General features: G+C 36.1%; 1 protein-coding gene and 1 long non-coding RNA gene across 3 annotated transcripts; one reads left to right on the top strand and one right to left on the bottom strand.

Annotated features, from left to right (window-relative positions):
* The first annotated feature begins 2,280 nt into the window (after window positions 1-2,280).
* Window positions 2,281-4,267, top strand: LOC131253903 (uncharacterized). Of its 2 annotated transcripts, XR_009175344.1 has the most exons (4): window positions 2,281-2,452; window positions 3,227-3,346; window positions 3,438-3,754; window positions 4,103-4,267. It is a non-coding gene; the product is annotated as an uncharacterized LOC131253903 (long non-coding RNA). The 2 variants fall into 2 exon arrangements; XR_009175343.1 differs by lacking the exon at window positions 2,281-2,452 and having other exon boundaries at window positions 3,146-3,346.
* Window positions 4,268-10,905: 6,638 nt separating this feature from the next.
* LOC131254167 (DNA polymerase delta catalytic subunit-like) lies at window positions 10,906-12,071 on the bottom strand. Its single transcript, XM_058255170.1, has 4 exons — window positions 11,622-12,071; window positions 11,439-11,528; window positions 11,197-11,357; window positions 10,906-10,960 (listed from the first exon to the last, which is right to left on the bottom strand). The coding sequence occupies exons 1-4, from the start codon at window positions 11,823-11,825 to the stop codon at window positions 10,906-10,908; spliced, it is 510 nt and encodes a 169-aa protein (XP_058111153.1). The 5' UTR covers window positions 11,826-12,071.
* Between the last annotated feature and the right edge of the window lie 5,876 nt (window positions 12,072-17,947).

The following is a 17,947-nucleotide window of genomic DNA, read 5'->3' as shown; positions in this document are numbered from 1 at the left end:
GATCTTGGAGTCTTGAAATCTTCAATCTTGGTCTCCAAAGATCCCTTCTTTGGTTTGGTGACTTTTGAACACTAAATCCATGCTTTTAGCATTCTTTTGAATCTAAACTCTTAAATTCACCTTGCAACATAAACACATGTAAAATATACCATTAAGCCATTTTCTGTTTGTAAAATCAAGAAATAAATGGAGAATAATATGCAATATTTGACCCTCAACGCATCCTGAAATTTCACGGCCAGAGTTTATACTCATGCCCTAGAAAATCGGTTGTTAATAATTAAATGAATTGGAAACTTCAAAATTATTTTTAGATCACATCTAGTTACATTCATAAAGGTAATTATTCACAAAAATAAAATCGACTATATTTATTATTTCATTAGAGTAAAAGAATTTAACAAATTATCAAATGTCCTCTCAATGGGAGCATATTACATTATTAATTTTGCAGCAGAAATATAAAACCAAATCATAATACTATCTTCTTATTCATTCAGTATATTCTTTCATAGGGATATGATCCCTTGAGTCTTCAATCTGTACATCACCTGCATCATCGATACGGTTAGAGAGGGTCAATGCCCTACTCATAGTGATGGTTATCCATTAAGATTAACAATAATTCAAGAGTTCATAAAAGTAATGTAAAGGTTCTGATACGTCATGTATTCCACCACTACGAGAGGTATCAGTATGCACAACATCCATAAATATAAATGCATGCCTAACAAATTGTGTGCGACTCATCATATATAGTGATCATCACAATGTGGAATATAATTCATAAAAAATCTCGCAAGCCCTGCATTTTCACACTACAGAGATTCGTTGGCATATCCAATGCTACTATGGATTTACGTGAACACCTCAAGGCAGCACAATACATGAGTCGGATGAATTATATGAGTCGGATAAATTATATAACATAATTTGTTCATGGAGCAACTATTTGCGACATACAATTTCATAAGTGATGTAACACGTATTACAATTACTTACAATGATTTGTATACGACTACCCAAAGCTATAGAATTACGTGTCGACCAAGAGGGGTCTCTACCCAGAGCGCATTACGTCCATGATAAAATATTTGAATCACTAGTTGTGATACCTTTAATACATCACTTGCACCAAAGAAGAAATAAATTGACTCATGGGGATTTTGGAATTCCAAGGCACATGCCCAAGTCATAAAGGTAGATAGCGCAAGGCTAACAAAATACATAGGAGTGTAGCAATGGCTAACTCAACAGAGAGGAGAGTAACACTAGCTAACTTAACAAAGAGGAGAGCAATAATAACTAACTCAATAAAGAGGAGAGTAACAATGTCCAACTCAACAAAAAGGAGGGTGGCAATGGCCAACTCAACAAAGAGGAGAGTAGCAAGGGCTAACTCAATAAAATTGGTAAAGCAAGGGTAAGGCTTTATTACTAAAAAAAGGGACAAAGGATACAGACCATGTTAGTTTTTTGCTACGGATATAAACCTTCGCTACAGTTACTACGGTTTTAATCCGTAGCAAAAGCCTAATTGATCTGTAGCTAAAACCTACATCCTCATCGGGACCTTATTAGACATTGATTATGCTTAAGGACCTTATTAGACATTGATTATGCTTAAGGGGCTCCATGGGGCCCATTGAAATATATGTGTTTGATCTAAGCCGTCCATAATTTTGATATATAATTTCAGTGGATTAATCCAAAAATTATGTAGATTAAAAGTATAAGTGGACCACACCATAAGAAATAATAAAAATTAAATTTCTATTGTTGATATGTTGTGTAGTCTTCTTAAAACTTAGATCTGACTCATTTTTTTTTGCGTCAACCCATAAAATAATATTTTAAAATTAATGGACAGAGTGGATAAATAACATACATCACGATGGGCCCCACGTCCCAAAAACGTACGATCTTAATGGTCCGTTTGTCACGCGCCCCTCCCCAAAATTTCATTTCGCTTTTTTATCTCCCCCCCGTGTCTGCCCTTTTCTCACTCTCTTCATCTCCCAAGCTCTCTCTCTCTCTCTCTCTCTCTCTCATGGCTCTCACCACATCGAGGCAACGACGCCCTCCCACCTCATCTTCGCCTTCTAAATCCACCCAAAAAAAAGGCCGCGCGGGTCTTTCTTTTTTCATTCCCTCTCTCTCAAACATCCCTCTCACGCCTCTACCTCACTCCCACGCCCTAACCGCACCTCCACCCCTGTCTCTCTGATTTTTCTAAAATTTCTCCTTTCAAGTGCCCTCTCTCGTTCCCATTTCTTTCCCCCTTTCTCTTCTTCTAAATTTCTGATCATCCCGTTTTCCTATTCTAGGGTTAGAATTTTTATTTCCCATTTCCGATCTTTCCCTCTCTCTTCTACGCAAGAGGGAAAGCATCGGTGTTGACGATGATTCCATCAATGGGGACGATTCGAGTGTCAGCAACAAGTTTGTAGAGGTAAGCAACTTCATTGTCTTGTGGTTATTGTAATCGTATATCAATCATCCCTATTGTGGCTGCTACTTGGTTTGGGTTAACCCAAAAACTGATTGACCCAAATCAAGTTTAGGATAGGTGCCAAGGCCCTTGGCTCACATTCGAAGTTAGAAAACGCAGACCCAACTTGAAATAGGGTTTGTTTCAGGAATAATCATGTGTATTTGGGTCGAGTTGGTTTAATACAGAGGATTTTTCATTGGCTTCAACCCCCGTGACCACAACCTTCATCCGCAACCACCGCCCCTATAATCCACTGTTGCAACCTCTATACTCCACCAACGCAGCCACCTCCACCGATCAGCGTGAACATTTTCCATATCACCTTGTGGTTTGAAGGTTAATAGTTTCTTGTTTTTTTTTTAGAGACACCATTATTATAATTTATTGTTCTACACATATTGAGTTATGTATAATTTCTATTTATGCATAATTTCCTTAAGAAGTGTTCTAAAACTAGGGAGATGGTTTCTCAAGTGGACCATGATCTTGAATCTTGATAGAGAATGGACTATTACTAAAAAAACTTACTAATATGGCTTTAATGGTAACACTAGAAAGTGTTAGCTCTCTTTTAGCTACTGGAAGGTAGCCATATTTTCAGATGCTCTGAAACATGCATCAATCATTATTCATCTTACTAAGCGGCAATAGGAAGCTGGCTTTTCAATCATTGACATTTTCACAGTTGAATGTGGACTGTTACTGCACTTGTTTTCTTAATTGTCTTCGTAGGTGACCAATGGAATTGTATTGTAAGGGAGATTTTGAGCCATGGTCCATCCACTGGGCCATAGGATCTATGGTCTAGATGACCAAAACATGGGCTACATTTGTACGAAGGACCTGAGGATGGTATGGAAGTTCCTAGCTCATAAAACACATCTTTGAAGGGGTATATTGTATTTTTGTTACATAAGCAACTATGGTTTATCTTATTTTGTAGCTTGTTTAGTATGGATGGAGATTTTGCACCTGTGATTGAACTTGTGGAGCTTCGGAAGAAGCATGGAGTTTTATTGGTCATTGATGATGTAAGTGTGGCTTCTAATTCCAATTAGAGCTGCATGATTGTGTCATAAAAATAGTGATTAATCTGATGCACTGACATTTACCTGGAGTTTCCTCAGGCCCTTAGGACACTAGTTTGTGGCAACCATGGTGGTGGAGTGGCAGAGCAGTTTGATTGTGAGAATGATGTAGATATATGCATCGGAACTTTGAGCAAGCTGCAGGTTTCCACGATGGTTTCATTGCATGCAAGTAATCGAATCTGTGTTTCCATAGAAAATATGATTACCAGATGGAGTGATTTTTTAAAAATGTTTTTTAATGTCCGAATTATGTTGTTTATGCTTTTTATTATTCATAATAAGCAGCCTCAAATAGTAGTTGTGTTTCATTGAAGTCAGATTTGAAATAATGTGGTAGCAATTTGTAGCTCAATTCCTCAATACGAATTCTAAGAAAGTTACTTGTAATTTGGTTTTCACTTTATTCAACAAATTATTTCAATTCATTTTAATATGCATCCAATAGCACATTACATAGGATTTGTAATATCTGAAAAGATGCCTACTAACTGTTTGTGTCTCTTTTTCCCTCTTTCAGATTTCATGCATGCTAACTGTTTAATGAAATGGCTCAAGGTCCTTTGCCTAGGAAATGAAGGTGAGTACATAGTAATTTAGCCTTCTTCTTTTTTCTTATCACCTTTTATTTTGTTGCAAACTCCAAAATACATGTATGGTATTCTTATTTCTCTACTTCGTAACTTATATCGCCTCTGTACTTCTGATGTTGTCTGAATTGGCAAATTAAGAAGGAACAGGAGTGTAAACTTTCAGAATTCAAGATCTGATAAGTTCATTGGACTGAAAATACATTTTTCTTTGCACCTCTTTTTGCATGATTGGTTTCATTATATATATGTTTTTTAAGTTGTACAATTTTCCTAATATTGTGTATGGTTATATAATGCATTCTAATGTTATAGGCTTTCTACTATGAATTCCAAAGATGTGATAGAAATCAAGGAATCAGAACGTAGAGCTCAGGTGCAAGCTAAAATCTTGAAAAGTGCTTTGGATGAACATAGTCTAGAGTTGCGAGTGAAGGCTGCGAATGAGGCTGAGGCAGCTTGCCAACAAAGACTTTCTATCGCTGAAGCTAAAATTGTTGATTTAAGGGAAAAATTAGATGCTTCTAAGAGGTTAGCTTTGTATATGTATTTACTTAGTACTTGTATGTGTATATGGAGGTTACTTTTACATTGTTTCATAATTAGGTTATATGGAATATGTGAAATAAGGTAAATTTATTGTTATGTGTAATTATTTCTGACTTTTTACAATGGAGTCTTGATCCTATCAAATACTACAAAACTATCATCATTCTTTATGACCACATCATCACTACACTAAGCTGATTTTCCCTGAGATTTTTTTTATATTAGTTCTTCAACAATATTGCATCCAATTGTCTCTCATGTATCTGTTGCTTTAGGGTGCATTTGGGAGAATGCAAATGATCATGCGCTTCCATCCATCTAAATCGTAAGTGAGATAAGAAACAACTCATCTTACTTGTGATTTATGGCATATGAAGTGGGGAAATAGGAATCTGGTGGCTGCGTTTTCCATTTCCCAAGCACCATAAAATGCGAGCAGATTGCTTCTACTAAAGTAGTGGAATAGTCTGCCAGAATAGAGAAACAGATCTGGATTGGCGAGGGCATCCAAATGGGCTGTTACCAATTAATTCATGTGCTTGTAGCTTAAATTGCATGGTTTTACAAAAACAATTTGTTTATATTTGCGCTGATGAATATGCAGTAGATAATGTCTTCACTCTTTTGAGAATACATGTTTGAGTGACTTCTGTTCGTCTTAAATCATGTTGTTTGCAATAGATGCTTTAGAAATCTATGCTGCATTTTGTGTGTGTGTGTGTGTGTGTGTGTGTGTGTGTGTGTTAATTAGCATTTGTTGTTGTAAACAAGTGTTGGAGCTTAAGGAGGCCATAAAAATAAAAGATGGGGAAGCATACGCTTATATGCAGTAGATAATGTCTTCACTTTTTTGAGAATACATGTTTAAGTGATTTCTGTTCGTCTTAAATCATGTTGTTTGCAATAGATGCTTTAGAAGTCTATGCTGCATTTGTGTGTGTGTGTGTGTGTGTGTGTGTGTGTGTGTGTGTGTGTGTTAATTAGCATTTGTTGTTGCAAACAAGTGTTCGAGCTTAAGGAGGCCATAAAAATAAAAGATGGGGAAGCAAACGCTTATATTTCTGAAATTGAGGTCCGGATGGTCCTCAAAGTTCTACAAGTTGTTCATTATGAAGCCGAATTAGCTACTCAACATTTTAATCTTTGTATGTACAGACAATTGGTCAAGCATATGAAGATATGCAGACACAGAACCAACATTTTCTCCAGCAGGTCACTGAAAAGGATGATTACAATATTAAGGTTTGACATAATAGATCTTTCTTCTCTATCTCAATGTTATGCATTTATTACCTTCATTTAAGTGCTTCCAGTTCCAATTACAAGTTGTGCACTAGTAACATTAGCAAGTTGTTAAGCAGTGTGATGCTTAAAATTGACCTCAAATTTAAGAAAAGGCGCTTTTAGATTGTGTGGCCCAGATTCAGAACCCATATTTGATCTCCAGTACGCCATGCAGGGCATGGAAATTCTCCAAATAGAATAGGCAGAGTCTGTAGATGGAATTCAACAACTTTCTAGTAGAATAAATACTATAACTAGAACAAGAGATTCTTCCAAACTATAAATTAAAAGAAAACCTCAAGAAAATAGATTATATTACCATTTTACAAATAGTAAGTGTTTAATAAAGATCTTAGGTAGGCAAATGGTTTAGTCTATTTCCTTGCCAAAGAGGGCTTTGTGAGAGGGTCACTCACTATTGGCTAATTGTGCTCATCTTGTAATACCTTTTCTGCTTATTTCATAATATTTCAAGTTCAAGCATCTAGCAAGGATTTTGACACTGGTTTTGAACTAGGCAGCAGGGCCTGCCATGGCTGTAACATGTGGCTGACTAACTTTTCACTTATTTTCCATTCACCCACGTGATGCCCTCCTGAGAGTGGATCGACCTGATTTTTGTGCCTGATAATTTTTAATCTGGGCCACCCATTTGGACACTTGGAGTGGTAAGTTAACTGTCTACTGGGGTGTGCTCATTCACTGCTACTTGGAAAGTTTAATCCTGTTCAATAGATTTGAGGGTGTCGAAAAAAATGATTGTTTGTTTGAGCTGATAACATTTAAATTTTCTAACATTCCTATTTTCGAGTGCTTGAAGTGGACATTTCAAAAACTTTACTAAAATTCATAAAATACATGGATAGTGTCAGTTGTAATGAATAGTGCCAGCTTTTTCTTCTATTTTCTTTTGAGCGTGGATGGTCGGAATACATGTAGAATCTTTAAATCTACACATGCATGACTTAGTTCAATTTTTTGCATCTCATTTTTATTTTTTTTAACTTTCTATTTTCAAGTAATTTTTGGAATGAATGGTGTCAATTCATAAAATTCAGCAAAATTAGTCTTCTTCTTCTTCTTCTTCTTTTGAGTGTGGATGGTTGGAATACATGTAAAATCATTAAATGTACAAATGCATGCCTTAGATTAGATTTTTGCATCTCATTTTCTATTGTTTATATATTTTATTTTCAGCTAATTTTTCAAATGAATGGTGCTAGTTCATAAAATTCAGCAAAAAAACAAAAAAACAAAAGATTTTTCTTTTCGTTTCTTTTCTTTTGAGTGTGGATGGTTGGAGTACATATAGAATCATTAGATCTACACATGCATGCCTTGGCTCAGATATTCACATCTCATGTTCTATTCATTTATAATTGTTTATTTTCAGATAATTGTTCTATTTATTTATAATTGTTTGGTCTACTCATCAGGTGGGACAAATGTACGAAACAAATGGATGACTACAAACAGTTAACCAACAAACCCAATTCAATGTAAATGTGCTCCATCGGATGAGCAAAAAGGGCTGATTCTTGGGCAACTGCATGTTCGACCTACATAGTGGATTGTTTGATTCTCACATGCATGCAAGGGGACTGGTGACTATACATGAGGAGGATCAGAACATAACTTCATTAGCTTTCCCTCAGGACTATAAACATTAGAAGATTGTGATATTTTAGTTCAAGTGGTCATCTGTATTTTCAAACTAGGTAGCTACCAGCTGATTGCCCTTTATCTAGGTGATTTCTTCCTTTGGATGAATGATGACGCTCTGTTTGTTTTTGAAGTAGTTCTTTGCCATATAAATAAATGATCAGTTTATGAAGATCTACCCTTTGAAATTAAAATGCTTACAATTCTTGAGTTTGTTTCTTTTACCTTAAAAAGAGGTGCCTGTTTGGAAAATGTGTGGATTCCTTGTATCCAAACACGCCCATCTTTTTTATGGTTTATTTGAATGTGAGAATTCATGTTGCTGTGAATCACACAAGTACAAGCATGCTTCCTAAACCCGAACCTGAACTCGAACCCGAACCCGAATTCCTAAACCTATAACCCATAACCTCAATCTAAACCTATAACCTATAACCTAAACCTAAACCTTAACCCAAACCTATTACCTATAACCTATAACCTACCTATAACCTACACCTAAACCTATAACCTATAACCTTAACCTAAACCTAAACCTAAACCTATAACCTATAAACTAAACCTATAACCTATAATCTAAACCTAAACCTATTCTCAAATCCCTAAGCCTAAACCTAAACCTATAACCTAAACCTGTAACCTATAACCTAAACCTAAACCGAAACCTATAACTTATAACCTATTCTCAAATCCCTAAACCTAAACCTATAACCTTAACCTTAAACTAAACCTGAACCCGAACACGCACCCGAATTCCTAAACCTATAACCTATAACCTAAACCTAAATCTAAAACCTTATATATATATATATATATATATATATATATATATATATATATATATGTAAAAAATTAATCTATATGAGAAACATTTTGGCCTGATTTTTGTCTCCCCTTTTTCTTACTCATGTCTTTCTCTCTTACTATGTAATGTTTCTATAAGTATGTTCCAATTTTGTTAGTTATGTATGTAATAGCTTATTGAGGACATGCAAAAAGCAAATGAAGAGATGGAAAAACTGAAAGGGGAGGCACAACCCAACAAGGATCACATCCTACAGGTGGTTTGGATTTATTATTTGATACTCTTAAGGATTTAAATATTTTATGATTTTTTTTTATAGTATAAAGAAATAGCACAAGTGAATGAAGTTGCATTGAAGCAAATTGAATAAGGTTGAGGTACATCCTTGTATCCTGAACCTCATTTGTTTGAAAGTTGCAATCACTGTTTTCAGTGTTTTTTTTTTTTTTTGTCTTTCTTTCTTTTGAGATGTGTACAAAGGCATGCTTGTTTGATTGTGTCTACAAATGTTGTTTTATATAAGCTGACAAGCTAAAGAAGTCATTGGAGGATGAAATTCACTTTCTCAAGGGAAGAATTTCAGAACTTGGAAGTGATCTTATGTCAAAGTCCACAGAATTTACATCTGTAGTTTCAGGGAAAGAAGAAGCTCTATCTTCCTATGATAAGTTGAGCAAAGTGAAGTATTGTTTATTTAGAAATGTGAATGTGGGGTGCATTGTATGATTTGATTGTTATTTGTAATAAATGCATCATTTTTTTCCTGAATGCATTTTATGTATTATTCTTATCAGCATTAAGCTTAGATGAGTTACCAATCACAGCAAGTTTTTGTAATGGAAACAGGCACCATTATTATAATTATTTTTAAAAATTTTTAAAAATAGCTACGGATTTTATCCGTAGCTATTGTTCTGAAAACCATAACTATTATCCATAGTCGTAGGTACATTTTGCTCACTACAAGAAATCCCACTTTTAGCAACGAAAATTTTCGTCGCTAAAAGCCAAAATTTCGTAGCTAATAAGTATTAGCGACGAAAATTTTCGTCGCTAAATTCGTCGCTAAAACACCGGCGTAAAAAGGTTTTATCGACGAAAAATTTAAATCGCCGCCAAAGGTAATCTTTTTAGCGACGAAAATTTTCGTTGCTAATAAAACTTCACAAGACTTTTAGTAGCGAAAATTTTCGCTGTCAAAAATATACGTTCCACTTTTAGCGACGAAAATTTTCGTCGCTAAAAGAACTTCATAAGACTTTTAGCAACGAAAATTTTCGCTGCCAAAAATGTACGTTCCACTTTTAGCGACGAAACTTTTCGTCGCTAAAAAAACTTTATGAGGCTTTTAGCAGCGAAAATTTTCGCGGCCAGAAATTTAAATTCCACTTTTAGCGACGCAAATTTTCGTCGCTAAAAAACTTTACAAGACTTTTAGCAGCGAAAATTTTCGCTGCTAAAAATATTCGGTCCACTTTTAGCGATGAAAACTTTCGTCGCTAAAAAAACTTTACAAGACTTTTAGCAGCGAAAATTTTCGCTGCTAAAAAATATTCATTCCACTTTTACTAATATATACAAAACTTTTGCCTACGAAAAATTTCGTAGCTAAAAGTCTCTTTTATAAAATCAATATTCCGGCACAAAATTTCACAAAAAAATTATTTTTCCTGATATACACCTGTTATAATATATTTCATCATATTTTTCCTGATATACACCTGTTATATAGTATAATGCATCATATTCACATTCACATTCATATAAACCCAAACTAGTAAATCCATCCAAACATAAAAGTACATTCATCCAAACACAAACAATCTTATCCACATCACATTCATTCACGCATAAATACATATAAGTTCGTTTATCCATCGGTGGATGTCTATGAAACAAGTGTTCCTCCCGACTCCTATGTCATTTTGGATCAAGCCCTTCATCATGGGAATGTCTATGAAACAAGGAAATTGATCGGCTCCTATGTCAATGAAACTAGAAAATTTTCATAAGACAGCTACTTGACTGGCTATGCTTGGGACGAAAGTATAGAATTAAAAATGAGTTCATTGGAACAGCATAAGAATAATTCCAATAAGAAATTAAATGATCTAGAGCAGGTTGAGGTGATCGGTCATGTGCAACAAAGACTAGAGAGCTCCAGCAAGGAATAATGATAGGAGTTGAAAGGCCTCAAAAAGAATATGACAGGAAGACCTAAAAAGGTCTTGGATCAAGGTGGTGAGGAAGTATATGAAGGCTTGTTCAGTTGCATAGCATAGAGCCTTAGGATTGATTGGTGAAATGAGATTCACAAAGCTGACCCAAATACCTGAGGGAAGGCTATGATGATGACGATGATACACACGAGGTCTCATGTGCAACTAGTTGGACTATTGGTTATTGACCAACCAGCACATAAGATTCAATGTTTCAAGCGTGTCTAACATCCAACCAATCAAAAAGGTTGGCACCTCCATGAAAACACCTGATGCAAATTTCAGGTTGATCAAATAATCAAGTAGGCCAAACCACAAAAAACAATGGACAACCGCTCAGCCGATCCAAAGTACATGTGTGGCACATCTGATGAGTGGATATACCCGATTTATGTGCTAGGTGATCTTCATGGCCGGACCAACCTATTGGAGGGTGAATGTCATACACACGATACATTGACAATTATGCACTAGGACCATAACTTAGCAAATGTAGGAAACTTACCTGATTAGAGCTTTGCAGCCAATGCAACAAAGTTGTTTCTTAGCAAATTTCATGATACCGCTGTTTGAAGGAATTGAAATGGAAACTGATCTTGTGTGGCTGCCATGGAGAAGTTCCTTTTCCGCATTCTTCAGAATGGGATCAAATATTCTCAAAAGCGGCTGTAACATGGAAAATACTCAATAACCAGGTCAATCAAAGAAAGTAGTGAAGTAAATCTTGAAGGAAATACCAAATAACACCTTGCTAATTTGATTTTCGAGATAGTAATGGGAATCAATTGGAATGTTATTCTCTAGCACGAAGATAGGATCCTCCGACCTTTCATAAGCCTGTTTCATTATGAACCAGTGGATTTGAAAGCGTTACCAACGAACACAGAAAAAAAACAACTCACAAAGAACAAGCATCACATAACCAACTACCTTGGCACCTTTTGCAGCTTTAATAATAACATACAGAACACGATCCCCAACATTTGGAGCAGTGGCAGCATCCCGCTTTTCATGACAACCACACAAGCAGAAAATAAGAGCATGCAATAAAAGAAAATAAAAATGCATCTTGCTGTAAGAACAAAGATAGGAATGACATCCAATTTGTTTAAATAAATACTGATTCGAAATCATGAGAACAATTAGCTGTACTTTATCAGAGACCAGATTTCAATATTAAAAAAAGAGCAAGAAGATGAGCATGAAGTACTAAGATGGGAAGCATAGGGTAGAGATCCTCTCATCCATGCATCTCCTAAATTAGAAAGTGGAGTTGGTTTTATGCTTGTTTTGGGGTTAGAGGAATGTGGAAAAAGTTATCATGTTTAAGTTTGGTCAGATACATGTAAGAAGTTACCTGACATGGATTGAGTTCAGGAAATGACTATGCCACACATCTACAGGCATGTTGATCAAGATATGGTGTAATAATTGCCTCAGCTTCCAATTGTCACATGGATCATGTCTTCCACTACAGGTTTATTCCATTTATTCCTATTTTCTCTCACAAGTCATATATCATGAACCATGAACAGATTGGTTTCTTATTTTATGTCGAAGCATCAAACCACTAGCCCTTCAAGATTGTGGATTTTGGTAAATTATAAAGTGAAATATTTTACTAAAACTTATTTATACTCAAATCTTTAGTTTCCAATTTCAAGGATCCAAACTGCTCATAAAGAGGGTTTCTATAAATGGGCCTGCATGTCTAGAATCTAGATATGTTTTATGCAAGAATCGCATGACAATTTTACAAAGTTTTTAGTTGATTGTATTCATATTAAATAAGTTTTGATGGTGTTAGCACCAACTCAAACCCTCAACCTTGGGGCCTATTGAGCCATTACATGGAACAACTAAGCAAAGGTTTGGAGTAAACAAGAAAATATTAGGAAACGCGCCATTCATATTATATAAATAAGAAAAACTTTAGGGGCTGTTTAGTTTCGAGTGAATGCTATGGTATGCCATGGTACTTCTTTTTCTTGAGTACTAAGTCACAAGTATGAAAAGAAATCAAGTATTAAATACAAAATATAATTATCATTAATAAATACAAAAAAACCTAGTGTACACTATGACGCTACATAGGCTGCGACCCCTATAGCATACGCCACAAGGGATTTACGCTATTTGCTAACTTTAGCATCGTAGCTACGCTACGCTACGACACTATTCAAAACAGTGGTGTGGACACAACTGATAGATTTGCAGGTTATCTTACCAAACAGATTGATTAGCAAATCACCCAAAGAACCTGCAAAAAAATCACTTCATGTGGCCTATAGAATCACTCTCAAACAAAGTCAAGAAAAGGACGAGTTCATGAAAAACTAAGCAAAGTTTTGTTAAATGAATGATACATATCCCATGATCAACTTCCTCCTCTTTTAACTCTCTAGTTCCGAATCAGTGTCTAATATTTGCTCTCGGTTATGTAGTAAAGGCCTATTAACAAAATAATTCCTAGTCAAAACTCATAATACTACTCATTACACATAATCCGGATACAACTCACAGTAAATAAGTTAAACGCATTTAGGTGGTATGATTGCTTTGCCCATCATACATGTTAGGTCAAGGATCTGTTACAAGACATCAGCAACAGTTCCAAAGCATTTCAGCAGCATGATTGCTTCAGTCATCATACATGTTAGGTCAAGGATCAGTTACAAGAAGTCAGCAAAAGTTTCAAAGCATTTCAGCTCATCACTTTTTAAAAAACCAATCTGCACAGAACCATTGCTTCCTGAATTCCCATGAGCAACACACCAAAAACTGATCTAGTTTCTTCCTCTCTTTTTAAAAATAAAAAAATAAAAAAATCGTTGAGACAATCTGAAAATTCTTGCCAAGTTTTAAGTTATATATATTGCAAAGTTCAAAAGGAGAACTTACCACAGGATCCATTTCATATTCAAGTGGCTCTAAAATGAAATCTTCATCTTGGATTACTCCATTCACCATCAATTTTCCATCACGAACCTATCAAAAGGCAAAACACATGCATGTCCGATGCTTAGCATTAGAAAATGAAGTATGGAATCAAATGCATATTGAATCATTCTTGATCAATGAAAGTGATTTTAAAAAAATTAGCTGGAGGGGAAACTCACATCGACAAAGTCCCCTACCTTGGCGACAACTCTTTTGATAAAGATATCACCTGAGCTGAAACCCTTTTCCTGCACATAGTGGTATCATGATCATAATTATAGGGTCCTAGTCATGCATATCATTCCATTGGCAACAACTGCTACTTAAGATGTATTGCAGTATGAGATTAAAAAAAAACATATCTGCAGGGCAGGAGGAACCTTGAAAATCACTCTGTGACATCTGGATTGTTAAAATAATAAGAAACCTGTAAAGTTTGCAAGGCAACACAAAAGATCAGCTCCAAGATATTTAAAGGGGAAAAAATATCATCCAGATGAGCAAGATCTACATGATTCTGGACGATAAAAGCATCAAGTCAAGGCCATTCTCAATGCAAGAGAAGATGTTCTGATAGATATCATTAGTTTAAAGAAAGCATGATTTTAATCATTTCATCATCCACCACTGGTTTCCTTGACAATAAATAAAGCTTAGTGATGTAGCTAGTGAAAGAAGACTTGCCTGCATATGGTCAAACCATAAAGTAAGGCCAACAAGAGCTGCACTAGCAGACAGCTTCCTAAAATCAGCTCCCCAGTCCTTGTCTGCCACCCTGCATCACGGCAAAGATCACAAGGTGTCCAAAAGACAAGCCAATGTGCACAAAACAATAATGATCGGATCATGATACAATGGAAATGAGAAATTACTAAGGATGGCTTTCCAATTTGTCATGGTTATGAGTATTCTAATCGGGACTCAGAAGGGAAAGAAGTTGGGCTTGACAATCATCTGATGAGGCAGATGTTGATGGGAGATGCCATAGAACATCTCATTCACTTCTCAAGGCTTCCTTGGGGAAATGTTCAGGGGTGGGAAATGCAGGTTGGAAAAATTACTTGCAGAAAAATCATTATAATTTTTTCCAACAGCCTTCCAGAAGAATATTATATGATGGCGAATGTTTTTTCTGTACCAAACTCTCCTCGCAACATACTTGGTAGCCCCAACCATTCACACAGGATCAAAATTTTACCTAACCATTTACAAGAGAAGGCCCTATAAAGCAAGTTTACTTCTCTAATGTCCAATGTCTGGTTTTTTCACTTTCATATACCCTACACTGGATGAAGTGGAGCCCCTCTCTGTTTTTATCTCATATGCAGAGGAATCTTTTTTTAACAGTTACATGCAAAGGAATCTTTTCAGAGTTTTTTCTCCGAATTTCAGGCTGCATACTAGACATTGACTACAAATCTACCATGAAGCAACAGCCAACAGTAATGACAAAACAACAAATAAAAAGATAAATATGTGGAATTGTGCCACAAAACTCTTAAGGCATTACACCAAAGAGGCTCTAAAGCCATCACGCCAATAGAAAATCAAATCTATGAAAGGAAACAAGAAAACTGACTCAATTCAGTCAAAATATCATCATAGTCTACTCCAGAAGTCCATACATACAGCTCAACAAAGCCTATTGGAAAACAAAAAGTGATCTTCCCTGAACCATCTCTAAAGAACCTGGTTGAGCATTTTCCTCAAAATATGCAACTACGGAATACCACCTGACTGATATTTATGGTCATTTAATACTACCAAAGGCTTTGATTTCCACCATGTTTCTTGAATAACAGATGCATGGGTCTTTATATATTAAGCCTATTGACAGGATCTGCTATGGTTGAAATACAACCTCTAAAAGAGGACTCAGTTGATATCAATTATTTAGAGACAATTTGCTGAAGTACCATCTACTTATAACTGTATGGTGCCGTAGATCCGTACAGCTGTGAAAACATCGAAAAGAAAAACTATGGTTATATATTTCCATTCTAACATATCCAATTGAACTTGGGGGGTGTGAGGTCCACCCTTGAACCTCCATAGTACAGATATCCACAAGGACAGCCTGTTTGGCAAGCAATGTATCAATGGAATTCTTTCGTTGATGAACCTGTATCTCTGGACATAAAAAATCAAACAGAAAAATGGAACAGAGTAAAAAAGAAGTCTGACATGATGTTTGTAAAAAAAAAAAAAGAATTTAATAATGATTATGATTTTGGTGTAGTGCACTCTTCGACTTCAAACTGCTTGCACCCAATTCAACACTTGGGTTCTTGATTCCAGTAGACAGAAGGAAGAGCACAAGCACTTCCTGAGCTCTTACATTTTCAGGATGTGGAACTTTAACAAGCTTCCAAAGCAAGCTCACTTGAACAATGAAATGGACAACTTAGCAAATACACAAAAACAAAAATCATAATGAACATCCTCACAAGGTTAATAATGCTGAGATTGACTTCTCAGTCTTAATGGGATACGACATAGCATGTAAATGAGAATGACAGTTATCAAACAAGAAGTGTCACCTTTCTTCTGTCTGTTTCAGGCAAACGATTCTGGCCAACTACTTTCCAAAGTTCTGACTCAAAACTAGCCATTGGCAAGTTTTTAAGGCTTTCGAGATCATCTATAGACAACACATCTTCTAACTCCTTCCTGCATGTGTGCGGGCACACAAACAAATGGAGCTAGATCATCTTTTACCTGAAGATATGTAAAGAAAAGGAGGAAAGCCAAACATCAATTTCAGACAAGTAAGCTTCCCCTTCCTCATGTTGAGATTTCAGAACATCAGACAGCATACCTATATACCTGAAATATGAATAAAGGCTGGACATATGTGATTCTTGCTCAAAATTATTTGTGCCAAATAGCCACAGTTTCAAGGAAAATATAATCTTAAAGACCTAAAGAACCAATGTCATTATACAACAGATTGATTTGAACCTGTAAATGGGGGGAAAGGCTAACAAACAAAAAAACAATTTTGAAAGCATGCTAGCATTGAATAAAACCACCTTGGTAAAAATTGCTTGCTAAGGTACACCACTCATTATGACGCAACACAGATCAACAGATATTATTGAAGAATCAAATTAAAGTACATTGCGTCCACTTCAGATATGAATCCCAAATAAATCTGTTAATTAGGGATTTTCAGATATGAATCCCCAAAAAATCAAAAAATCAGGGATTTTCGATTCTGAATCCTCAAATCCGAATCCCATACAGGCAAATTAGGGATTTCGAATCCCAAATCCAGAAATTAGGGATTTCGAATCCCAAAATCGAGAAATTGGGGATTTTCGTCAACGGTGAGAACGGTCAGAGAGAGAGAGAGAGAGAGAGAGAGAGATACCCGGTCACGGTCCACCGATCCACCGAGAGGGACAGAAAGAGAGAGGATGCGCGAGAGAGAGAGCACCGAGAGAGACAGAGAGAGCGACAGAGAGACAGAGAGAGAGAGGGCGCGGTTGAGAGGGACGGAGAGAGAGAGAGAGAGAGAGAGAGAGAGAGAGAGAGAGAGAGAGAGGGTGCGCGAGGGAGAGGAGACAGAGAGTGAGAGACCGAGAGAGAGAGAGAGGGTGCGCGAGGGAGAGGAGACAGAGAGTGAGAGACAGAGGAGAGTATATCTCCTTCTCTCTACTCGCGCTGACACCAACGCCCGTGGCTGGTTGTCGGTGTTGTGTGGGCCCCACGATGTTGTATGTGTTTCATCCCTGCCGTCCATCTATTTTTCCATATCATTTTATGGTATGAGACAAAAAATGAGGTATATCCCAATCTCAACTGGACCACATTATAGGAAACAGTGTTGAATGAGCATCGACCATTAAGTTACTTTTGGGGGCCATATACATTTTTGGATCAATCTGATATTTCTTTTTCTCATCATCCGGGCATGTATGACCTAATCAATAGATTTGATGTCAAATAAAAAGTACAATGGACCTTAGGAGGGTTTTAATGGTGGATATTCAATCACTATTGTTATCATGTGGTGTGGTCCACCTGAGATTTATATACCTCTCATTTTTGGTATCAAGCCCTAATTTTTAAAAAAAAAAAATTTATGTGAGAGAACACCAACACATCTCCCATAAATATTGTTGCTTCACAAGGACTCTTTTATTTATTTATTTAGAAATGCTCCGGTGCCTACGAACACAATTAGTTATAGTGTACCCATTTTTATTCAGAACATAGACAGTCCAAACCATTGATCAATATGGTTCATCAGGTATAATCCATATTTCAAGAACTACCATGAAAATATCACACTGATTTAGTAAATTTGACCA

Source organism: Magnolia sinica, chromosome 8 (genome assembly GCF_029962835.1).
Source record: "Magnolia sinica isolate HGM2019 chromosome 8, MsV1, whole genome shotgun sequence".
Taxonomy (NCBI): domain Eukaryota; kingdom Viridiplantae; phylum Streptophyta; class Magnoliopsida; order Magnoliales; family Magnoliaceae; genus Magnolia; species Magnolia sinica.
Note: the sequence above shows the minus strand (reverse complement) of the source record. Positions and strands in the feature narration are given on the sequence as shown.